The sequence below is a fragment of the Canis lupus genome, chromosome 36, assembly GCF_003254725.2.
Source record: "Canis lupus dingo isolate Sandy chromosome 36, ASM325472v2, whole genome shotgun sequence".
In the NCBI taxonomy this organism is placed as follows: Eukaryota; Metazoa; Chordata; class Mammalia; order Carnivora; family Canidae; genus Canis; species Canis lupus.
Window position 1 is genome coordinate 5,344,980 of NC_064278.1, and position 26,057 is coordinate 5,371,036.

General features: G+C 33.9%; 1 protein-coding gene across 29 annotated transcripts in view; it reads right to left on the reverse strand.

Annotated features, from left to right (window-relative positions):
* The window catches only part of BAZ2B (bromodomain adjacent to zinc finger domain 2B), a 293,071-nt gene that overhangs the window by 104,985 nt on the left and 162,029 nt on the right, over nucleotides 1-26,057 (reverse strand). For 16 of the 29 annotated variants that reach the window (XM_025471091.3, XM_049106132.1, XM_035696610.2 and 13 more), the window contains 4 exons: nucleotides 25,536-25,679; nucleotides 7,810-7,998; nucleotides 3,255-3,422; nucleotides 2,118-2,311 (listed from right to left, as the gene is read on the reverse strand). In XM_025471091.3, coding sequence (XP_025326876.1) covers nucleotides 2,118-2,311; nucleotides 3,255-3,422; nucleotides 7,810-7,998; nucleotides 25,536-25,677 — 693 coding nt within the window. In that variant the 5' untranslated portion in view covers nucleotides 25,678-25,679. Of the gene's footprint in view, nucleotides 1-2,117; nucleotides 2,312-3,254; nucleotides 3,423-7,809; nucleotides 7,999-25,535; nucleotides 25,680-26,057 lie in introns of those variants that run through there. The other 13 variants (XM_025471100.3, XM_049106144.1, XM_035696621.2 and 10 more) reach the window with 3 other exon arrangements.

The window sequence follows — 26,057 nt, forward strand, 5'->3', positions numbered from 1 at the left end:
GTCCTGTTGAGTTTTTGTGATGGATACCATTAAGCTTCTTGGCTTCACTACATGACCTTTTCCTAGACTTTCATATGTCTTACAGTGTCATGGAAAACATTTATCTTCTGTTGAAAAAGGAACTGAAAGATCTAGAGGAAGTGTTTTTGTGAAATACTCTGGGCAAAAAGAAAGAAATCTTGATTTGTTCAGTTGATCCTGGAAAACCTAAGGGGCTTGATGCTGTCTTGAAAAAGGGCAAAAGAAAATTTGATAAAATAGTTCTTCAAGATTGAAATCAGAACCCGGGAGGCTTGTTGAAATCTGATGATGTAAGGTTGGATCACTGCTATTTACAGTCAGTGGCCATCCATATCTTGCTCTTCTTGCTGTGTTGTCAAAAGTCCCCTTGGTATTATAGCTGAGATGGTGAAGAAAGTGATATGTGCACCATCACAAACTGCTGACTCTATTTCCCCAGAACACCAGGGCTTCAACACGGTTTTTATAGAATTTAGAGATGAGAAGACACTCCCCTAGTTATTATCTTTGTTTCCAAAATGTTTGCAGTTGATGCTAAGACTTTATTTCAAAATAAATCAAGACCACTCAGCTCAAGAAGAAATTACAAATGAGAGCAGACCAAATTCACTAATATGGGTGCACTTACTAGAAATTCTGGATATAATGTGTTAGTTCGTGTACCTGGACGTATCTCAGGTTACTTGCTTGGATGCAAGAAATCTGGACTCAGTCGTAGCCTACATTTAATAAAGTGGAAATGTCACAGCTTCCCTGGCATGATGTGGAAGAGGAAATCTAAAGGCTCAGGGTAACCAGAATATTAGAGTGAATTTATCATTATGCAATCTGCATATCCACCCTACTCCTGATAATATCTTTCCTGTGGCAGACAAGGTCTAGTCAGAAGGCAGCAACCACAGCAAAAACTTGAACAGGGGAATTTTATCATATAGAAGTATTAACTAGTAGCAGAATATGAACTACTAAGAAAGATAAAGAGAACTCTAAAGAATATTGTAATAGCAGATGTAGAGAGTAGCCACTTCCTGTAGAGTGGAGGAAGAGTATTAAAATAAAGGTAAACTTGGAAGAGGGCCTCTATCTACCAACCTCATTCACCCAAGGCTGAACTTCAAACTTTGTTGAAGAGAAAGTGGCTGTTGCCACTTTCAAGTTTGGCAAACAGGAAACATGCCTGCTGGAGTGCCAGGAAAAGTTGCTGGAAACCTCCTTGCTGGGGTGCCAGTAAAATTAGCTAGAAAGTCACCCACTGGCGTCCCAGAAACACTTACTACTAAGATGCCTGCTGGGATGCCCATGAGACTCCCTAGACAGTGTGTACTACTAGTTCTCCTAAACAGAGCCCACAGAGAAGCTGCCAGCTGGTGAGAAAGCTACCCACGGACAGCCATGGCATAAGGCAAGAAGAAAACACTGGAACCAGAAACAGAAGCCCTGTCCACTTCCAGAGTTTCTCCAAGACCCTCTGCTGACAAGGTCTAACAGTGTGCCAACTAGGAAAGGAGAAAAGGGTGAATTTAGAGTGGAGAGGCATAAACTGATAACCTGCACAGTTGGGGATATAATGAAATAACACGGGCCATGAGGTGATATATTTGAAAATGAATAATGGGTATACAGAATTATTACACTATGCTGTCTATTCTCTATATTTGAAGTTTCCCATAATAAAATGTTTTCTTATTTTTGTTTTCCTAAAAATATAGGCTCTGAGGTCAGCCCACTTGACTTCAAATCCTGGCCACTTACTGGCCAACTATTTTGAGGCTCTGTTTCTCCATTTGTAATAACAATACCTAGCTAATTATGGGTATACAGAAGATTAAAATAGGTATTATATGCAAAACAATTAGAGAAGAGCTGTTATGTGTTAAGTTCTCCATAAATCTTAGCTATTACTACTATTTGTATTATTTATACTGGTGCTGATAGTTAGAATTTTTGAGCCATAACACTAGTATCAAACCATAAAAATAAACATCTGTAAAGTAGGAGTTGGTAATTCCTAAGAAGTTATTCCATAGATTCATGTGGTTTGAAATTTAGAATGCTTAAAGATGTGCTATATATTTGTCCTTGAAGGAATAACTCACCTTATCTTTTATTTTGTCAGCTCGAGCATCCAAAGGCTGATTTTTGTTTTGTTCCTGATTACATTTTCGATTTCCTCCGCCTGAGCTTATACTTTTAGTTTGTCCCACAGAACTTGAAGCAGTAGTGGATAATACAGGTGTGTTGATACCAGATACAGATGATGTACTGTTTCCATTTATTGACCCATTTACACCTTGAAAATAAAAACAAACATGTTTATCCAAGAGAATATTCTTCAGTCATAAAAAGGAATGAAGTAATGATGTATGCTATAACATGAAGGACTCTCTGAAATATCACACTAAGTGAAAAAAAGTCAGACAAGAAGTCACATACTGTATGATTCCATATATATGAAATAGTCACAGTAAATCTGTAGGGATGGTGCACAAGCTAGTGATTGCCAGAGAATGAGGAAAAGAAGAATGGAGAAAAACTGCTTAAGGGGTATGGAGTTTTCTTTTAGAGTGATGAGATGTTTTGAAACTACACAGATGGTGGGTGTTCAACACCATGAATGCATTAAATGCCACTGATTGTTCACTTTAAAAAGGTAATTTGATATTTATCTGAATTTAACTTCAATTAAACAAATGTTTAGAAATATAATTAAATGCAGACATTTCCCTTTTCAGAGCAAACTCACCAAAAACTCTTATCCAAATGAAAAAAGATAAAAATAAACCATCCAAAATGCTATTAGAATTTGTAAATGCTATTCTAACAACAGTTATCAACTGCAGAAATATTAATGATCACTTTTTTTAAAAAGGAGCAGTTGGATATTCATTTTGACAAATTTAATGCTTAATTACAGAAAAAGTAAATCTTATACTGGGTTACACAAAGGAGGTAATGAGATAGAGAGGAAAAAGCAGTAGCACTAGGAGTTAAAAGGTCTAGGTTCAAATCCTGCCTATGCCACAATGACATGTAAGCAGTCCTCGAATCACTTATTTACCCTTGGATGTGAAATGAGGATACTCCCAATTTCCCAGTTATTGTAAGGAGTAAGCAAGGCATTGTGGGAAAGTGTCTAGTACACTGTTATAGAAATGTTATCAAACCTAAACTCTACTGAAAAGAGGTATTGGAATGGAAAATTTATAAAACATTACTTAAGTTAACAGGAATACCTTTTTCAGGACCATTTCTATTACTTTTTCCTGAAGTCCTTGAATGGAATGAAGAAGAATCATGATTCTGGGCCGGAGGAGCAAACAGTGGTGGAATTCCCAGTAACGGTGGAAAGAAGGTTGCCCCTGTACGAGTATGAACATCTGTTGTTCGCCACCATTCTGTACCTCAAAACCAAACACCAAACAAAGAAGCAAAAAATACTTGAATTAATTTTCTAGTTAATGTAACAATGCTTTTTATATTTTATTCCTGGAAAAAAATATTAAATTTCATCTTGAAACAAAATTGCTGAATTATACACAGTCTGATCATCTAACTGTAAGACAGCTGATTAGATGTTATACACTCATTACTCTCCTCATTAAGTTAGTATTCAAGGATCTTCACTTGGCAGCTTCCTTGAGACTAAGTTTATGAAAAAAAAAAAGGTAGTCTATGGTCTTAAAAATAAAATGGAAAAATTGGAATATTAAAGAACTGCTGGACTTTTTGATAACTTATACCATAATTTTTCTAAATTAGTATAGAAACAATATTTAAGAATATATTAATATATTTTAAACATATTAAATACTTTAAATTCTTAAAGTACCATCTACAACCTATGTCAAGAATTTCCTCAATTTAAATCTGGGTCTGATAAATCATAAATAATAATACAAAGACTGCTGCTGTAAATCAGTATACCTCAAGAACATTTATAAAGGAAGATATTCTATTCTCAAACAAAAATAAAGATAGCAAAAGTGTTAGGTTATTTTGTCTAAGAAATGAAAAATATTCAAAGATTTCCAAAATAAGTCATATTAAAATATAAAAGGTTTATAAAATTCCTCACCATATAGTTAATAAAGAAAGCTTGGATTTTGTTTCTATTTCTCTCATAAATTACAGATAACAATGACAGTTTTATCAATGTAAAATGAATCAGTGGTAGAAAATCATCAAATGCAATTTAGATGTTCAAACAGTTAAACTTAGTTAAAACTTTTAGAATAGGAAAAAAGCCAAATTTTATAGAATACATTTTTCAAAAAGGGTAAAGATAAAGAAGAGATTTGAAAATAATCCAAAAGAAAGTCTTGTATTGTCCCATTTAAAAATCTCAGAAATAATCTTTTCCACTTGGCTAACCGGCCAGATTACCAAATCAGTTATGACCTTTCAGGTTAATCTTCCAAGAGATATGCTATGTTTTTCATTGATTGTAACCACCAAAAGGAAATTAGAGAAAAGAAACCCAATAATATAGTATGGGAAAAATTCAATATTGTCAGTGTATTGTATTGTATGAACTTTAAATCTTTTCTAGGAATATCTCTTCATTAAAAATAGAATGTAATGCAATGTGTACCCTCATTATCTAATGGCAAAATCTGTTTTCTTTAAAAAGTGAAATGTTCATGGTAGCTGCTATTCTAAAAGGTCTAAAAACAGTATTAGCAGAAAACTGCAAAAGCTATTCTTCTGCACTGCAGGAAGGCATTGCTAGTGAAATGACACCAATGCATATTTAGCAGTGCCTGAATGATGGGAACTGAACCAAGAATAACTATACAAAAGCATTAATCATTTATCCACTGTTTAGATGAAAGAAGTGTATTTAGGTGGGAAGAAAAACTGTGTATTTTGGGCTTGTATCAGCACAGTTGGAATCTATTATTATTTATAGGTTTGAAACCTAGGTTCCAAATAGCTAATAAAAAGGGACTGAGGTTTCCTAAAGATATTTATATTATTTAATATAGAGTCTATAATTAAAGTGTTACAGCTGAATGTATATACTTCATAAACAACCAACAAATCAGTTAAGGTAATCAAAGTATAATAAGATTCAAATATTTTAGATATAACCTCAGAAAAAAACATAACCATAATACTGTATATTAGAACAGCGCTATAAATAAGTACACAATGGGGATTAGGAAAAAAAAAAGTTGGAAAATGTGTATGTTATAAACAAGCTGACACCACAGGTTAAACAACAAGTAAATAAAATCAATCAAATAAAAATATGAAAATGGTAGAGCTTCTGACTACAAACTTTACAAATGTCTAATATTTCATGAGATAATGTAATTTTTGTTAAATGACAAGCTTATTTATCTTCCAAGTTTAAGAAAAAAAAAACAAATTTAGTCACTTACTAACTTGTTGATAAAACAAAATATACAAAATAAGGATTACATAAGCCAGTACATGATGAGTTTCTGAACGTATTCAAAGGAGGTAACAGCATATTGGCAACATTAATAATATTCAACTGAAAGAGTCTGATATTTCAGATGATAGACAGCCTAGAAGATATAGTAGCATTTTAAAATCTTTCATACTTGATAGAGCCAGATGCTTCACAGAAATTCACAGTAATATAAAAATATGACCAAAAACTATAAATATTTTAAAAGAAATTACTGTGAAATACTATTTCAATATAAAATGGAAATAATATTATACTAATGTCCATAACATAATTTTCTATCTATTGATTTGATCATCTGAAATGCAGAATAAGTATATAAAATTTTAAAATAACTTATTTTTAATTAGGATTTCTAATATTTTCTTCCTTCTTCATTTATTTTTTAGGTTATTTCAAAAATTTGGCATTTAGATTACCCTTTTGAATAAAGGCAGTTATAGAGAATTTAAATTTAAATTTTGCCAAATCTACAACTTGAACAAATGAATCTTCTAGGTCTAGGTGTAGTCTCTGGCAAAAAAAGTATGCTTATACAGACATACTTTCACCACTAGACTGTATTATAATTGTCTGTTTATTCATCTTCTAAAAACCGTAAACAACATGTACTATGTTAGTGTATTCCTCAGTGCACAGAACATGGTAGATCCTCAAAGAACTTTGTACAATAAATGAATGAGTGAATAATTCAGATAGGCTTAGAGAAGTTATTAACTTTTTTTTCATTCGGTGGAAGTATCAGTATTATTGAAGTCCAGATAAGTAACTCTTTACACCTGTTAGCTATTATTTCAGTAGAGATAGTACTTGATTTTAATAATATAGCAATTACATTGCAGTTTAGAAACACTCAAAAGCAATGATATAATAAACTATAACAAAATGATAAAAAAAAAATTTAAGACACCAATAGCTACCTACATTACTACTATATATTTTGACTTTTATTCAGAGATCCTATATTTCAGGAAATATCTATTGAATTGATTATCTTGCTAAGCGACCATGCTAGAAACTGGCCAAAATAATTTCCTATTAGTATTTTTATTTTTATTTTATTTTATTTATTTTTTTCCTATTAGTATTTTTAAAACAAACGTTACGACTTAGTTTAAGACTTTAACTTTCCAAAAAATAAAAAAATAAAAAAGACTTTAACTCTCTAGTCACATTACCCCTCCCCATCAGCTCCTCTATGCCAGACAGCTGAATTAAAGGAATAATATGACTCAAGAAACAGTACTTGAAATATACATCTAATCACCTTTCCATTCTGTATATAGTTAAAATGAGATACTTATTTCCTTTTGAAGAAGCACTTGATAATATGTTACCCATTAAAGTGGGCAAGAGGAAATAATAATGATAATTACTAGTTATGTATACTAAACATTGCAATCAGTTGGCTTATTTTCTTCAATCTTCACAAGAACCATAAGAGGCAGGTACCATTATCTATCCTCATTTTTCAGATGAGAAAACTGAGGCAGAGTGGTCAGATTACTTGTTCATGGTCACACAGTTAAAATGTCACATAGCCAGATTTTAACTCAGGTCTATTTGTCTCTAGAATTATGCTCTAATTCTTAAACTATTTTATATAACACCAAACCATACATTGCTTACAAAATTTATTAAAGTAAAATCAATCACTGGAAACACATGAAAGTTTAGACTTTCAAAATAATATAACAAGACAGATTATAGCATGTTTGTCCAATTTAAGCTTTGAATGGTGTCTTACTGAGCTCTCAAATTCTCATAATCTGTAAATTGGGGATAGTTCTGGTCTTGCTGTCATATAAGTGACAATGCAAATCTAAAGTTGTTTAGTGCAAATCTAAAGTTGTTCTGATCAAATATGTAAAAATATAGAAATCTAAGAGCCAAATTCAACTTCCTTAGAAAGTGCAGAGAAGTGAAACTCAAAAGTATAGAGATATTCATTATAAGAACTGAAGTTTACTTTCCACCATAAGTTAAATAATTTTTTAAAAATCAAATAAAGCTAAAAAATCCATTAAGCTCCACACTCACAGTATGTACACTTTCCTGCATGTTATATTTCAATAATAAGCATGAGAAAAACTTGGCCTAATTTCACTTTTGTAGCAGATGCGCCTTTCTCTAGCTAAACACTTGAACATCTATAATTGCAATGCCATCTAGCACACATAGTGTGGGGTTTTTTTGCACATGATAAATATGATTGAATCAATTCTTGTACAAGAATTTTAATAGACCAGGCATTAGACTATTCTTTTTAGTCAATTTAATAAACAAATTACTGCTTGAACATTTTCAAGCTTTTCTCCTTTCCTTGAACACTGTTTGTAACAGATGTTTACCTGGAAAAGATGCTAGTTGGGGATGTGCGGCTAAGGCTGTGGGTGTACCAAGTGTCCCCAAACCACCAAATTCTGAATGCCCTGAGCTGGCTGAATGTAGACCAAAGACTGGGTGGCTGACCATTGGGAAGGCACTCGACACTGTGGACAGGTTAAACGGTTGATCCCCAGCTGCTCTGAATAAATGTCCTGGGAGGGAAAAAAACACACTTAAAGTTGTACTATAAAAACAGATGAGATTTATCTGATTTCAGCGTTCATAGTTAAAATTTATAATAATTTCTTATTGATTAAATTTTTATTTTACATTTTTTCTTTTTCTATTTCTGTTCTTCAAACCCTATAGAATATTTCTAGAAATATGAAAGGACTCAAAATATAATTAAAATGAGTGGTATAACCTTATTTACGTTGAATTTGAGATTTGAAAAATAATGTTTTAGGTACACAATTGTCACTAATTATAACAGTTTGACCTGCTGAAGTGAACTTTCTGTTAATACAGGTACAGTATTATCAGATTTTTTTTTTTTTTTACTCAAAAGAAGGAAAATAAAAGCGTTCTATTAACATAAAGTTGAAAACCAATGAAATAAGTCCAGAATTTGTCACCAAGCCATTACTCAAATTATCACCCACTCTGGGCAAAGCATTCCCAGTTCCATGTGCCAGAAGAAAACTATGGTCTCTGTCCAATGCCTCTCAGGTGAGGAGAATTGATACCAAAAAGAGATCATATTCTAGCCTAATAAAGCAATACAAAAGACAGCATCAAGATTTAATGAATAAACTTACTAAGATATTTCTAAATGCATCGTAGGGTGGTTATCAATATAAAAGTAATTTTTAACTTTGTGATGGAAGGATCACATTCAATTCAAATGTGTGACTTTTCAATCTCCACTCTAAAGGGAATCTAGTTCTAAGTGTCATAGCTCCAGGTTGAAATGTTATACAATCAAAAATACAACTTGTTTTTCATACTTTGGAAGAGATTTGACAGAAAATTTGTTAAAACTTGGAAATTCTCCTTTTACTTCTAGGAAATAATTAAGTTTCTCTGGCCTAGTAGTATGGAAATAGAGTATCAAACCCCACACTCCAGGCTAGTTTAAGAATTTACTATGGTAAAGGTATTATGCTCTGTGTTATATTATCTTCTGTTTATATTATACCTAACTGTGCATTGCAATTTAATTACTTTTAATATAATACATTGAGAAATGTAAAAATAAAAGCTAAAACTAACAATACTTTTTTAATCATTTAGTTATGAAGGAAATCTCTCCTCTGCTTTTATATTCCCTGAAAACCAAGAGGAATCATCAAAAAGGTTAGAGTCTACCCTCAGAGACTAACATAAAACATATATAAGTTGCTGAAATAACATTACATTATTTTTACTAAGGTATTAAGATTTAAATACATTACATCTGTTATATCATATGTCAGCTTATAAAGTAAAAACTACTGATTGAGGGTTAAGGTTCCGGTATAACAACATAATAACTGGATGTCACAGGGAAGATCCTCAAAGTGTCTTTGCAAAGAAGGCCCATAAAGGAACCGTAAGGAAGGACAAGGGAATGACAGACTTGGGTATCTTTTCTAAGCCAGCCGATCTTTGTTTCTGTTCATTACAGCCTAAACAGAAAATTTGTGAATTTGGTACTTTTGTGGTTATCACTATATTTTGCCTTTATAGCAAGAATCTCAAAGTCAATGAGATAAAAAAATACAGCTTTCTGGACACCTGGGTGGCTCCAGTGGTTGAGTGCCTGCCTTTGGCTCAGGTCATGTTCCTGGGGCCTGGGGGGATCAAGTCCTGCATTAGGCTCCCTGCAGGAAGCCTGCTTCTCCTTCTGCCTGTGTCTCTGCCTCTCTCTGTGTCTCTCATGAATAAATACATAAAATCTTTAAAAATATAGCTTTTATATTAAAAAAGTCTCAACAGGGGCAGCCCCGGTGGCGCAGTGGTTTGGCGCCGCCTGCAGCCCAGAGCGTGATCCTGGAGACCCGGGATCGAGTCCCACATAGGGCTTCCTGGGTGGAGCCTGCTTCTCCCTCTGCCTGTGTCTCTGCCTCTCTCTTGCTCTCTCTGAATGAATAAATAAATAAATCTTTAAAAAAAAAAGTCTCAACACTACATATGATTTTAGTATTGTTTTTCTATCATCTTTTAAAAAAACACAGATATGAATTCCACGTAAAAAATCTTGCAGAATTACTCTGTTCTTTATTCAAAAGTTTCTGTAATTCAGGCATTTCATGAATATACCTATTAAGTATCAGATGCTATGTTTAGTACCTGCCATACAAGGATGAAATGAGACTATCCTTGACCTCAAGAAACTCATGGTTGAACATAATTTAATAGTACTGAACTATATTTTTAAACCACAATGTATAAAAAACGAGTTAGTTAATATCTCAGTATTATTTAAATGGTTACTGTCATATGTAAGAGTCAATAATAGATCCCAAATACCTAGAGTGGTGGTCTCATATAAAGTAGATATATAATAAATATCTGTTTAACAAATTAATTCACTACTCATTAAGAACAGAAGGGGCACATCCATGGGACTGATCCAAAGAACTTAAATTAGAACAGAAAGTTGTCTTGAATCTTCATTTAAATTTACAAGTATACTTCCTAGCTTCCTCTTGTCTTATGTCACCAACCCCTGGTCCTGACTTTTTTTTTTTTTTTTTTTTATTACCACTTGGCCTTTATTCCTCCTTGATTCCATTTAAGTCAAGTCACATACTAGATTTCTAGATTTGATCACTCAAAATTCTATCACCTTCAAGCTCTTAAACTCTGAAGTTGCACTCTAACCACAATTTCCCTGTTTTCATTTCCTTATTTCTTAGCATGACCTCCAGGCTCCCCCAGGCTGCTACCAATCCCCAACCCTATCTATTCTTCCTTCTTAATCTCATCACCATCTCTCCTGCATTAGACTTGAGAGAAAAGTCTTACCTGTATGTCTACTCCCTCACCACTTCTCAGAATCTTTAATATTTGTGTCAAACCTTAAGCCCCAAGTTACTAAAGTTTCCCTAATTAACCAGGTCCCACTAATCTTGTCTCATTTTTTAAATCTTTTTTTAAAAGATTTTATTTATTTATTCATGAGAGACAGAGAGAGACAGAGAGACAGAGAGAGACAGAGGGAGGAGCAGGCTCCAAGCAGAGAGCCTGACACAGGACTCATCCAGGGTCTCCAGGATCACGCCCTGGGCCAAAGGCAGTGCTAAACCTGAGCCACCCAGGCTGCCTTCTTGTCTCATTTTTAACTTCTCTATAAATCTGGCATTGCTGAGTGCCTCTGCCTTATTAAAACCCACATTCAGGGAAGGGAGGGAGGGTGAGGGACTGAAACAACAACAACACAAAACCCATGTTCACCCTTTAGCTCCAGGTCATGGAACTGTCTTGATCTTCTTCTTAACTATATCTCTTAATAATATTTCTGGTCTGCTTTATCGGATTTTCTTTTCTAAAAAGTAAGCATTTTTAAGGATTTTGTCCAGCTATCTTAATTTTTTTCTGTATGCTTTCTTTCTCAGTATTTCGTAGAAATACTGTTTTAACTATCACTTCTATGCAAATAAATGGTAAGCTAGGATTTTAGCGTTTTGATAACAAAAACTGAATCTCATTTGTCTCAGTATCCCCAATACCTGCAAAGTGTGAGGTATTAGTACTTAACAAATGTTTCCCACTGTTGTATTTTTGGTCACATTATTTCTCCACTTCACACCTCACCCCCCACCCCCGCCTATGTAATATGCTTTTTGACTTCTTTTGCCTCATATAATCCTATCTATCCTAACCATCTCAAAAGCATATTGCCTAAGAAGTATCCTTGAATTTCCCAGACATGTTTTGAGGTTTCTTTGAACTTTCATGATTACTTGCTATCTTTTATCATACCATTACTAGAGTATAAAGTTATAAAGGAAAAGGCCATCTCTTAATCATTTTTATTCTCTACAAAACACTGCATAAAACATACTGTTATCAGTTGCAAGGGCAACCTTTCCTAATACCTGCCACAGACAAATGATAGTTTTGTTTCTTCTTTTAAAAGGCTAGAACAACCAGGAATTATTCTTTATTTTTTTTAAAGATTTTATTTACCCATTTGAGAGAGAGAGAGCACAAGTGAGATAAAGCATGAGCAGGGAGGTGTGGCGGGAGAGAGAAGCAGAGAGAAAGGGAGCAGCTGACTCTCCACTGAGCAGGGAGCCCAAAGCAGGGCTCCATTCCAGGACCCTGGGATCATGACCTGAGCCAAAAGCAGATGCTTAACCAACTGAGCCACCCAGGCACCCCAGGAATTATTCTTTAAATGGTTAAAAATACAGCTGATCCTTGCACAAGGTAGAGGTAAGGGGTGCCAACTGTTCCTCCACGCCCTGCAGTTGAAAATCCACCTATAACTTTCCACTCCTCCCAAAACTTTACTAATAGCCTACTGCTGACTGGAAGCCTTAGTGACAACATCAACAGTCAATTAACACATATTTTGTATGTTGTCTATATCCTATACCACATTCTTACAATAAAATAAGCTAGAGAAAATGTTAAGAAAATCATAAGAGAAAGTACATTTATAGTACAATACTGTATTTATTGAAAAAAAAATGTGTCCATAAGGGGACCACATAGTTCAAACCTATGTTGTTCAAGGGTCAACTGTATATCTCATAATTTTTTCTCTGCACCAATTATAAAAAAAATTCATAATGGTACTCAAAGCTCTTTGGAAAATTAGAAGCTGATTTAGTGACATCTACATTGTGCTTTAATCTTCTTATACAGCAGGGGGTGCTGTTTAGATTATACCCTGGGTTCCATCGCCAGAACAATATCCTTAGCCTTTAGTTGTCTTGAAATTTTAAGTTACTGTTGCCAAGGTGATTTTTGCTCATGAACTTGTGGTGGCTCAGTGAATGCTACAACTACATTTAAGACAAAACATATTCTGTATTAATAAAAAAAGCAGAATGATATTGTCTTACATGAAACAAAATACAACAGGAGTCAGGCTCTATTAATCTTACAACTACAAAATAACATTATTTGGATATTAGAATGTTCTATTTTTGTAGAAGTAATTTTTTCTATATTAATATATCTAATATCAGAAGATGCTCCCAAATAATGTGTTATGATTAAAACTTAAATTTTGCTCTGAGAAAACATTTGCAACCTAATAAATTATATCATAAAATAATACTTTTAGAAGACTACACTTATTTTTTTTAACAGATATTAACATTAAAACATAGGGATGCCTGGGTGGTTCAGCAGTTAGCGTCTGCCTTCAGCCCAGGGTGTGATCCTGCAGTCCCAGGACTGAGTCCTACATCGGGCTTCCTTCCTGGAGCCTGTTTCTCTCTCTGCCTATGTCTTTGCCTCTCTCTCTCTGGGTGTCTCTCATGAACAAATAAATAAATAAAAATCTTTTAAAAAAATTCAAATATAGTTTCAATATTATAAATCCAACTTTTAGTTTCTGTTTTAACAGGCAGGTAACAATGTGCAAATTTTCCATAATAAAAATTAATACACATCTGTAATACCTAAATTCTGACTTAATAAGCTGAACACCGTTTAGCACAGCTTTTCAAATTCTGCTGGCCAATCTATGTATAAATGATTTAAAGTAGTTATATGTCCATGTCTCAGTAATAAGGCGTGGTAACTGCAAGTATCTTTATTAATGTTAGTGAACTTCATGATACAACACAATAAGGGTTTTTCTCCCACAAGAACAAAATAGTATAAATACTATAATAATGCCTTGAACCTGAACTACCAGTGAACAAGATCTACTCACAGTCAGAAAAAGTCCAGATAGCCAATTAAAGAAAATAATTATAAGAAGTATGCTGAAGCATCTAATCTTTTTAAAATCAAGGAGACTGATTACTAGGATAGAACTCCACGAATGTTGCTTTTTGTGCACTGGAAAGAAAAAGGTCTTTAATCTTCCATTGCTTCCCAAACTTGTTGCAACATGTCTTCAAACTCTTGTCTCTAGTTCTTTAAAATCATAAGCATAATTTTACAGCATTGCAAAATCAGCCCCTAGTAATACAACCTGTAAGGTATGCTAATCATCAAAAATGGCAGCACATTCAAATAAGGGTTATGTGTGTATTTTAATGCTAGTAATGAATGAATGTAAAAACAAAATTGAACATCACCAAAATTACTGTAAATTAAAGAGATGCTCAGATTACTGGCTCACATATTAAAATTCTTAAATATATTCATCTTCAAATATTCTGGAACTCAAAATGTATAAACTATAAACTTGAACTTTGATTAGAGAACAAATAATTCTATAGTTATTGGTGACAAAATATTTCCTGCAAATAATTTTCATTTCATTCCTGCAGTCTCAAAACTTTCTCAGTTAACCCCTACATTTTAATATTTTAAAAAGATGCACGTCGTGGAAATAATGTCTTTATTTTTATTTTTAAGCATGTATTTTGAGATTTTAGGATTCTCATGTGTTACAAAATTAGTAGAATCCGAACCTCCCCTATGTTAACATCTTACATGACAAAAAATAATTTTCAAACCAGGAAATTAATCTTGATTAATTAGCTAAAACTTAAAACTTATTCAGATCTTATCAGTTTTAGTTGCTGTATCTCCTTAATTTTCTCTTCTTTGTGACAGTTCCTCAGTCTTACCTCTCATGATCTTGATACACTGAAGAATATTGGTCCAATATTTTATAGAATATCTCTCAATATGGGGTTTGTCTGATGCTTTCTCATGATTAGAGAAGGTTATGCATCATAGAAGAAGCAAGACACCTTTCTCGGTGCAACATACCTGGGGTCCAAGATGTTGCTATGTGTACTGGTGATACTAACTTCAAACATTTGATTAAGTTGTAATCTGCTTAGGGTCTATGTAAAGTTACTATTTTCCCTTCAAACAGGGTTTTTGTTGTTGTTGTTGTTTGTTGTTATTAGAAAACAAGTCATTAAAAGCCTAAGTAACCTTGGGAATGAAAAGTGCTACTCTCTAACACTGGGCATGGAAACAGCTTTTAATTCAGTTTAGCAAATGACTCTTGGTAAAGATAGGAGCAGTGCTCTTTCGTAATAAGCATTTTTGTTAGACCAGTGAAAGGATTTAGAGTTCATGGATAAAAATGGTAAAAATATATAATATTTTATATATTTTTTTTATCTTCAAATGCAGCTTTACTTTAATAATGAAATAGAAAAAAGATAACTAAAAAAATAATCAAATTCTAAATTCTTACCTGTTTCAATAAATAAAAATTATTACAATAAGTAAAAATTATTAAAAATTACCTTGAAAAACATACGGGGTATATTAATTTGCTGGGGATGCCATAATGAAGTATCACACTGATTGGCTTAGAACACAATGTATTATCTCACAATTCCAGAGGTTCAAAGTCTGAAATCAAAGAGTTGACAGGGCCATGCTCCCTCTGAAGGTACTAAGAAAGGATCTGTTCCATGCTTCTCTCTTAGCTTTTGGTAACCTCAGGTGTTCTTCCTATGTCCTCACCATGGGCTTCTCTGTGCATGTCTCTGTGTCCAAGTTTCTGCTTTTATAAGGAAACCAGTAATACTGGTTTAAAACTCACCCTAATAATTCATCATAACTTGATCCTCTGTAAGGACTCTATATCCAAATAGGTCACATTCAGAGATACTGGGAGTTAGGACTCCAGTATATCTTTTTTTGGAAAAAAATAAAATTTAATCTATAATATTGGGTTTATTTTTATGAGTACTTAAACTGATTTGAAGGCATTACTTTTCTGTAGTAATTTACAGTTAAAATTCTACATTAAAATTATAAAGTTCTACTCATAAAAGTCAAAGTAAAATATTTCAAAAATAAACCCCCTGAGTGGGAGGAAGGCTATATACAGCTGAACATTTGAAATTTATAGATATCTACACTATAGACAAATCAACTAAAATGTAATAGTTACTCATACTATAACATAAATACTAAAGGAAACTGGAATGAAACCTTGGCTTTATTCTTAAACCCATAATCATAGACCTGTCTCATTTTCTTGATGATTCTCTAGTGGTTGTAAATTTAAGCAGTGGTTAGCTTTTAAATAAGAAGTTCTAATAAAATAATAATTTTGGACTTGCAGGGTTTTATTTATTCATTCCCTTTTCAGTGAGGTCGATTGATCCTTTAAGATTCCTTACCATAGGCTTATAATGCCCATTCCTCACTAAAATCTGCATAGTCATTTGGTACTACCGGAACAAAATATAGCATGGCCTAGAAAACTTATTAAAGATACTTTATTTTATCTAATTTTCAAATCCAAGTCCTACAAGTTCATCTCCTTCCTTTCTTCAAAAATTACTTCTTGGGCATATATTTTGTGCCAGGTACTGACTGGATATATGCTTATAAAAGAAAGCAGATATAGCTCCCATCCTTTATATGTAGAAAAAGGGACAAATAACCAAAATAACACCAAATGTATAATTATATATTGTGAAGAGTATGATGGAGGAAATTATTAGGGACAAAAATATACAATAGTAGAACAATTACCTAGACACTATAGAAAGAAGAGAATTCTCCAATCAACGTCTCAGGACATTTAACCTGAGAACAAGCTTAAGAAAAAAAATCAGGGCAGCCCCCGTGGCGCGGTGGTTTAGCTCCGCCTGCAGCCTGGGATGTGATCCTGGAGACCCGGGATCGAGTCCCATGTTAGGCTTCCTGCATGGAGCCTGCTTCTCCCTCTGCCTGTGTCTCTGCTTCTCTCTCTGTGTGTGTGTCTCTATGAATAAATAAATAAAATCTTTAAAAAAAAAAAAAAAAAGAAAAATTCAGCCACATGAAGATCTTCCAGACAGAGGGAGGGCATGTTTGAGATCCTGATTTGGGAAAGAATGTTTTATATCTGAAGAAGTGAAAGGCCAGGGAGTCTGAACAATAATGGGACCAGAATTAGAACAGTACCAGATAAATCTTAAGTAGGCCAAGATTAGATCATGGAGGGTGCATCAGGTCAAAAGGTACCAAACACCCAATTCAAAATGGCTAAGTGAAAAGATGAATGTATTAATTCATATAACTTAAAAACTTTTGGAAAGGCTCACTTTAGATAAGGAAGACTGATTCAAAGTCTACCAGTACTTAATTTCTTTTTCTTCTCTTGGCTCCATGTCCTCAAATGAGTCCTTTCTCCTAGGTTTGTGGGACAAAAGGCTAACCTTTCTCACCAATAAAAATCCCAGAATATAATTTCTTTGTCTTTGATTAGTCTGACTTACATCATGTGCCCAATCACTACTGCCTAGGAAATAAGATATTTGGATTGTCTAGACTGAGTCATATACCACTCCTGGGGTCTTAAGTGAAAATTTTTTTAAAGTGATTTGTTTGTGGGGGACAACTTCAGGTAATATTGTAGTAGTAGTGTAGAGGTCATATTAACTATCCATAGAAAATAATTATAAAAACTGGATATAAAACGACATCAGGAAATTTAAAGGGGGAAATTCTGGCAGTGAGCAAACCATAGAAAGAATGAGGCTCAAATTCAGATCTTAAACTATCTAAATGCCTAGCTACAAGTACACTGTGCATGTATGGGGAAGGACCCCAGGGGCCCCACAGAACAGCTAGTAGAGAACATAGAAAAATCTATTCTTGAAAGCCAGAGGTACGCACGGCATATCAGTTGAGTTTTATATATTTCTTAATTGAGTACATTCCTTCACTATGATTAGCTTGGACAGCAGAAAGCCTGAAATGTCAGAGTACAGAGTACAAAGCTGGCGGAGCAGCTGGAAAGTAGAGGGTAATCTTAGGAACAAGGAAACCAGAGAGAATAAGACTCATCTGGCCTAAGTACTTGGCTGACCTGACAATTTTCACAGGCACGGAGGAGACACACAGGGCAACAGTCTAAAAATTCAACAGTGGAAAGCCAAAAAAACAGGGAACAGATCATCGTCGGTATGTTTTTTTATTACAATGACACTAAAATGGACATCAATTTTAAAAAATAAAAATGTCAATTTATTGACTTCTAAATAACCCATAGGTCAAAAAATTCACAAAGGAAAATAGAAATTATTTTCACTAGGTGGGATTCTTGTGTGGCTTAGTGGCTGAGCATCCGCCTTTGGCTCGGGTCATGATCCCGGGGTCCTGGGATCGAGTCCTTTAACAGGCTCCTCGCAGGGAGCCTGTTTCTCCCCCTCTATGTCTCTCATGAATAAATAAATAAAATCTTAAAAAAAAATTATTTTCACTAGAATGATAATGAAAACAAATCAAAGTTTGTGGGATAGAGCTATTAAAGTACTTAACAGGAAAATTTATACCAGTAAATGCATATATTTATAAGAAAAAGGTCTTATATAAATTATCTAAGTTTTCCCTTCAATAAATCACACACACACAAAAAAATCACACTCCTAGAAAAACAGGGAGATAATAAAGGATAGAAATCAAGAAAACAGAAAACTGAGAAAAATCAATGAAAAAGCTACTCAAAAGGATTAATATTAATAAACCTCAAATATATTGATAAACTTCTAGTCACAAAGAAAAAAGGGCACAAATTATTTTTTAAAAAGATTTTATTTATTTATTCATGAGAGACACATAGAGAGATAAAGAGAGAGAGAGGCAGAGACATAGAGGGAGAAGCAGGCTCCTTGCAGGAAGCCCCATGTGGGACTCCATTTCAGAACTCCAGGATCACGCCCTGAGCCAAAGGCAGACGCTCAACCACTGAGCCACCCACGCATCCCATGGGGTACAAATTATTTGGACCAATAATGTGCTCATAAATTCAATGATTTAGATGGAATGGATAAATTCCTTGAAACACAAATTCCAAGGCTCACTAAAGAAGAAAAAGATAACCTGATCAGTTTTACATTGATATTTAAAAAGTTGAACTCATGTTTCAGTATCTTCCAACAACAGTTAAAACAACACCACCCAAACCTTAGAAACCTAGATGACTTCACTGGTGGATTCTATCAAAAATTAAAGGAAGAAATAATACCAGGTTGATACAGACTTTTCCCCAAAACAGGTTTTCAAGAAGGAGAAAGAGGTCAACTATGTCATTTCTGACAAATCTCAAAAGAGATTTGTTTTGTTTCTTCAAGATTTTATTTATTTATTTGAGAGAGAGAGCAAGCACAAGCACAAGTTGGAGAGAGGCAGAGGGAGAGAGAGGGAAAGGGAAAAGCAGACTCCCCACTGAGCACTGAGCCTGACTAGGGGCTGGATCCCAGGACCCTGAGATAATGACCTGAGCTGAAGTCAGATGCCTAACCAACTGAGCCACCTAGGCACCCTTCAAAAGAGATTTGTACTAAGTATACATGAGCTATTAAATGTTCTGAAGAAAAATACTGCTGAAACTGTAACAAAGCTCATCTATATGTATCAGGAGTTTATTACACTTCACTGGTTGGGAGATAGGCAGAGGACCTATCACTAGGTAAGTTCAAGTGGATAAGTAATTGGCTCATTTAGCATTTGTTCTAACCTCCTTTCAGTGTACTTTCCTGCGATGCAGAAGCTGGGCAGCTAAAAACTACATTTATCAGTCTCTTGTACAGCCAGGATTCTGGATATAATTTAGATTCTGACAATCAGAGGTATTTGGAAAGAATTAAAAACTGAGTTAAGTTGGCAGATTAGTAGCACATGAGGTATGCTTTTTTGCTGGTGCAGCTCTAGCAGGCAACACAGACCAATCTTGGAGGCTGTTATGATAGTGGTTCCTGACTACTGGATTGCAGCTAATGTGGTATGACCCATGGAGTCATCAGTTGGAACAGTGGTGTCCTGACTGAACCAGAGTATTCCTTAAGCAGGCCAATTCAATAGTTAATGCCTTGAAATCATTTGCGGGGATGAGGGACCAGCTCCTCAATAATTTCATAAGCACCTCTGTTCCCAGTATTAAATCTCTTTGGGCTTAAATTGCTTTAGTGGTCCATGTTATCATGAGCTGAACTGACAAATCAACCAACAACCCCACTGGTCACAGGTCCAAAATCAAAAAGCCAATTCAGTCTATCACAACCGGCCTGATATCTGATAACCATAAACTTTTCAAAGTAATACTAAAGGAAAGTAAAATCCTTAAAAACATAGATGTATGACCTTGAAGGTAAAAGAGTTCTTAAGACAAAAAGGATAAGCATAAATAAAAATACTGATAAATCTGACTACATTAAAATTGGAAGTTCTGTTAACCAAAAGACAATTTAGAATAAAAGACACACTACAGACTGGGAAAAGATATCTCCCACAAATATAACTGACAAAAGGACCAGCATCCAAAATATAAAATACTCATGAATCTATAAGAAAAAGATATACCAACCAATAGAAACATGTCCCAAAGCCTTAGATAATCACTTAAAAAAAGAAGAAATCCAAAAGGCTAAAAAAAATTAAAAGGAACCTTAATGAGACATTACTTTATATATAGCATTGACAAAAATCAAAAAGGCTGGCCAATGAGAAGTGTTAGTTAGCATGGATGACAAGCATCAGGAATTTTAATACACAGCTGGTGGAAAAATAAATTAGTACTACTTGTAAAGTTGAAGACATTTTCAAAAATGTGTGCTTATGTGCACTGGAATCCATGTTTAATGGTCATAACAATGGCAAAAACAACTCAAATATCCACCAACACCAGTGTGGATACATAAATGGATGTATATTCCATTAAATACAGCATGCAAAAAGATAACTGAGCCTTTTAGCCTTTAAAACTTCCTCCTCCACATTTCTCATTACATCACTCCTGACCCAGTTATTCAAGTCATGTCAGGGCTGCTCTCTCTCTCTAACCATTGCCTTGCCAAATTTGAGTAGTCATTATATCCCATAAGATTCTACTCCCTAAATATCTCTGCAACTTCTTTCTCCATCTCCAGTAACTCCTTAATTTTGGTCCATATAATTTCCCACCCAGATAAATAAAAGTATTTGTCTCTAGTCTCATTCCCATTGTAAACTGATGTTTGACACGATGCTCAATCTTTCATTTTCAAAGCTGTGCGATCATATAAAACCCTTCCACTTGGATGAAGTGTAAATAAAAATAATGGTTATAATTTACTAAGTCCTTACTAATATGTCAGGCATTATTTTGTTTATCCTTATAGTGCTGAAAAATGGGTAGAATTATATCCATTTTATAGATGAGGAAACTAAAGCTCAGAGAGGATTAAGAAATTTATCAAAATTCACATTGTTAATACGCAGATAAACCAAGATTCAATTTCAAGATATTTCAGTTGCAAAATCTTTAATCAATAGTTTATTTTGCCTAAATTCCTAAGCATCACACATGAAGTTCTAAATAATCTGACATAGGCTAATGCCTATTCTCCAGCTTGACCTCCCATCCCTCTGGTTCCACTTAGCCATAGTAGATATTGCCTATCCATGCTCTTCTTCCTTAATAACTCTATTTTCTTCAGGATGGCAATCTGTTCAGCAAAAAACTAGTTTTCCTGAACTTCCTTGAAGCCGAGATTATCATTCCGACAAAAGAGATGTAAGTGGAAATCTCTGGATGGGGTTTCTGGGAAAGCTCCTTAATAGGGGTCAAAGTAAGCTGGCATGCAACTTTTGCTCCACCCCCACCCCACCTTCTTCCTTCCTGGAAAATAGTGCTGTATGTGGATCAGCTCTCTTACAGTCACCGGATACACATGTGAGCATGTAAGTCCCATAATCTAGAAGACAGAATATAAAATTAGGAGCCCAGGTCTATGATGGCATTACCCACTCCAAAACTGCCTTTCTATTAGCTTATGTGTTTAATTGCCATGTTTTCCTATTCATAGTTAAGCATTGTCAGAACTAACACATACCCTAAATTGAGGGCTTTACTGGTTAACTTGCAATTTCCTCAATATACTATGATTTGGCATCTGTAGAGGGAGGTGGCCTGTAATTAAGATGCATGTGTAAATCGGCCTCTTTAATTTTTCTAAGAAAAGTCGGCATACTCAGGCTTTAGCCAGAGAAGTTTTAAACAGCCTCTATGTTTTATATATTCAGCATTTTTATAAGCCTTTGTTTGAAGGTTCTGCCCTCAAAAATGGGTTGAAAACCAGTGGTCTGGGATGCCTGGGTGGCTCAGCGGTTAAGCGTCTGCCTTCAGTTCAGGGCGTGATCCTGGAGTCCTGGGATCGAGTCCCACGTCGGGCTCCCTGCATGGAGTCTGCTCCTCCCTCTGCCTGTGTCTCTGCCTCTCTCTCTGTGTCTCTCACGAATAAATAAATAAAACCATTTTTTAAAAAATGAAAACAAAAAAAAAAAAAAAAAGAAAAAGAAAACTAGTAGTCTATGACACAATTTAACTATCACTGAAATTTCTCAAAGTTCTCTCTTTGTATTAGGTCAATGACCACAAATTTCAAACAAATTTGATAAGGTTTAATTGTGGAACTATTATTCTTTTAACTTTCATTCAGAACCAATATGTGGAATACTGTAAATATCTGTGAAACTGGCATATGGGATACTGTCCATTATTTGGCTTTTTATACAAAGGTTCTGGTGACATTTCCTATACTATTCAGGGCCAGAAAAAAAGTTTCGTTTTCTTCTGAGGAACTGATATGCTTACTAGCAGTGGTGTGTGAGTCATACAAACCATTGTTTTCTTTTATTCTTAGTGGCTAATTTGGTAAGTTTTTTTTTGTTCAATAACATTGGCTTTCTTTAGCTAACACCTCTTCACTTTTTAAAACCTACATTTTGATATTTTAGTTACTTTTTGTTTATTGTACCAATACATTTACTGAAAGCTATCCCGAATTATTTTTTTAGAAGTAGGCAAGTTATTTTGTAAAAATCATAACTTAAAGGGGGAAGAAATATTACTCTTCTGATAAAAACAACAAAACCCATATGCAGATAGCCTTAGATCAATCAATCATTACTGAAATGTTGTTTTCTATCCTAGTTACCATAATAAAATTAAAGGTGTGTAAAATGCAATTCTCCCAGGTCTCTGCATGTTATTGCTGGGTAGGCTAAGAACGCAAAGCCGAGACCACCCTATAAGGAGGCTGTTTCTCAGGAATGCATTTGTAAGGAGCAACCCTAAAGGATGAAGCAACATCTTAAAGATGAAGAGTGGGTATGCTTCTATTTTTATGAAAGCAATGGATTCCCCAAGTTCAGTATTCTTAAGCTGTGACACAAATCCACTGTATTTATAAAATTCAACTGGGGCACTGTGTTGCCTCTGTGGGACTTGGGAGGTGTGGGGAGCCAATGCCAACATGATATTTGTGTTATTTGCTATGACGGTGAGTAATAAAACTTCTGACCCAGGAGTTTCATGTCTTCTGCCAGCATCCATAATAGTGACAGACTAACTTGTAAGTAGGCTTAATCCCAAACCGTGACAAAGTATTCTCTCAAAAAAATTAGTTGATCATTCAAAGTTTGAAAGCAGGTTTGAATTACATCCTTTGTAACTCAGAATTCCTATAGACATACCATTAATGAAGATGACAGAGAAAGGCCAATTAAAATAACTGTTTAAGACAACAGAATGTCCTCAAAGGAGCCACTAAAGAACTGTTGAGGTTTTGACATTTTAAAGATGAAAACTGTTCTTGTTGTCTCTTACATCAAACAAATTGAGGAGATTTAACTTGTTTATTAAGACAAAGAGTTCAGGTCCATTAACACTTTGCGATCTTTTTTGTAAAGGAAGAGAATTATCAGAATGAATGTGCCAAAAAGAATGAGTCAAATAAGAGAAGACGGGAAAATATGATACATAGAGCTTTGTGGGACAACTGAGTATTCTCTTAAGCAACTTATCAATTGGAAGCTAATATAAAATTTAAGCATAAATCATAACACTGTGAAAGTTAAAAACAAAAACAAAGCATTTTCTTAGGAAGTTTAAAAAACTCATGCTATATATACTGAAAGTATAATGTGTTAATAACTGATATACTCCTGAATAAACACAGAAATAAAATATGCTTCCATTCTTAACATAAAAAGTCTAGAATTTTTTCAGTTGGTAAATAAATGACAAAAATGAATTCCTTTCTAGACAAGGAAATTTCTGATGCCACTCAGCAACTCGGCATACTCCACCCCTTTTGCAACTTCCAACTACTACTAACAAAAAATAGTGCCTAATATGTGACTAATCAAAGTTGTAAGCAATTCATGTGTCACTAATTTAGAAAAATGAGAAATTGGTAACAGCAAAGTATCCAGAAAACTCAAGAATGCTACTGAAATCTTCAATATTAAAAAAAAAATTCTCTAGAAACATTATATAAAGACTAACTCAGAAGTAAATACAAAGTTACATAGCAGATTGGAAGATCCACTGAAATGAGCTGTCAACAAAGGGAAGAAGAATTATAAAAAGCAGGGGGAAATAATTACAAAGGTACAATTGTGTGCAATCATTTAGACAAACTTAAGATAAAATAGCATCACTATTTTTGAACACAGCATATCATCAAAGGTATTCATCATTTCATATATAAGGGAAGTGTGCATGAAGTTGTACAAGGATTCAACCAAGACTGCACAGAGTGCAGGAGAACAGGGATTTTATTTATTTTATTTTATTTTATTTTATTTTATTTTATTTTATTTTATTTTATTTTATTTTATTTTATTTTAATAAAAGATTTTTTCCTAGTTATTTTATAATCACCAATTTTAGAGAAAATTATTCTGATAAATCAATGACAAAATGACATTCTTCTTGTCATTCCACTGATTAAAAAGAATAACTGAACATATATATGTTTGATAATTTACTAAGGTATTTTGTCAACAAACATTCCATATATATGCATTTCATTTATCCAAAATTTTAAATCTAATTTTAAAAAAGTGAGATATCATTTAGTTCTACTGCTTATAAACATGAAATAATCTATAAGACAAAAATATTTAAGGTTAGAAAGCTTCCTACTGATAAAGGAATAAGTTAATCACACTTAACGTGTTTTCTTTTTTCAAAAAAAAAAAAATAAAAAAGGATGTATTCTATCAAACCTGTGTTTGGGCAAAGAGTGATTTTGGGCAGTAATTAAAAATACCTTCTACATAATAAAATTTATGATATTTTCACTTCTGAAATAAAACTCTTATTGTCTTTTTAGCAATCTAAACTTTGTTCATGTTGAAAAGAAACTTGTCAGGCTATTAATTTTTAAAATATTTTCCATTGAGTAAATGATCTCCTTTAGTAAACATCTATGAACTGGGGTAGTTGCAGTTTGGAGAAGGATATTTCAAATACCAGAAGCACATTTAGAATAAAAGGTCCATAGCATTGGTACCTAATCTTACCACCAAGGACTCCTTTGTATTTCTTCACTCCCTCATGGGCCTATTGTTTTAAACATTTTGTGTGTGCTCATTTTAATTGAAATGGTCAAATAAGATGTTACAATGAAACTCTCAAAGAGAACTCTAATAAGCATGAAAAGTACAACCTCAGTGTTCTGGTAAAATCCAGAAAAAGCACAAACTGGATGTTTAACCTAGTTATTATTCAACAGGTCAACAGAGATAATGAAAACATTTTATTTAGAGTTCAATAAAACACTATGAATGTAAATTAGTAAATGGAAGGCATTCTAAAACTGAGTTAATAAAGGGTATTCACCACATGGGTTGATTGTAGAGCTAAGTGAAGCAGCTCCCGTGGAAAGGCCGCCTTTTGAAACTGATGAAGCCACAGAAGGTAGAGAAGATGAAGGTGTAGTAGAGGAGGCTGTTGAGGATGGTAACCGTTCTCCAGACTCCATGTCTATGAGAGGGAGAAAAATGTTAATTCTCAGTATTAGATAGTGGAATTATTCAAAGAATTAAATATATCTTATTATTAAAATAAGTCAAACATTTAAGCATACTTTTATAAAATATGAAATAATTTCAAAACGTGTTCTTCAGAAAGATAAAATATGGAATAAAAACAAGTATAATTTAAATCACAAATTTATGAAATGAGATTAATCTTAAGTATACCAAACCTTATTTTAATAGACTTGCATATAACATATTAGCTTCTTATTCTTCCTAAATCACCTCATCATCTATTCACTTACAACATAATACCCATATTATCTTAACAAATCAAGAAAACAACACCACATTTGCATCTCCTAATTCCAAGTCTGGTAAGTCT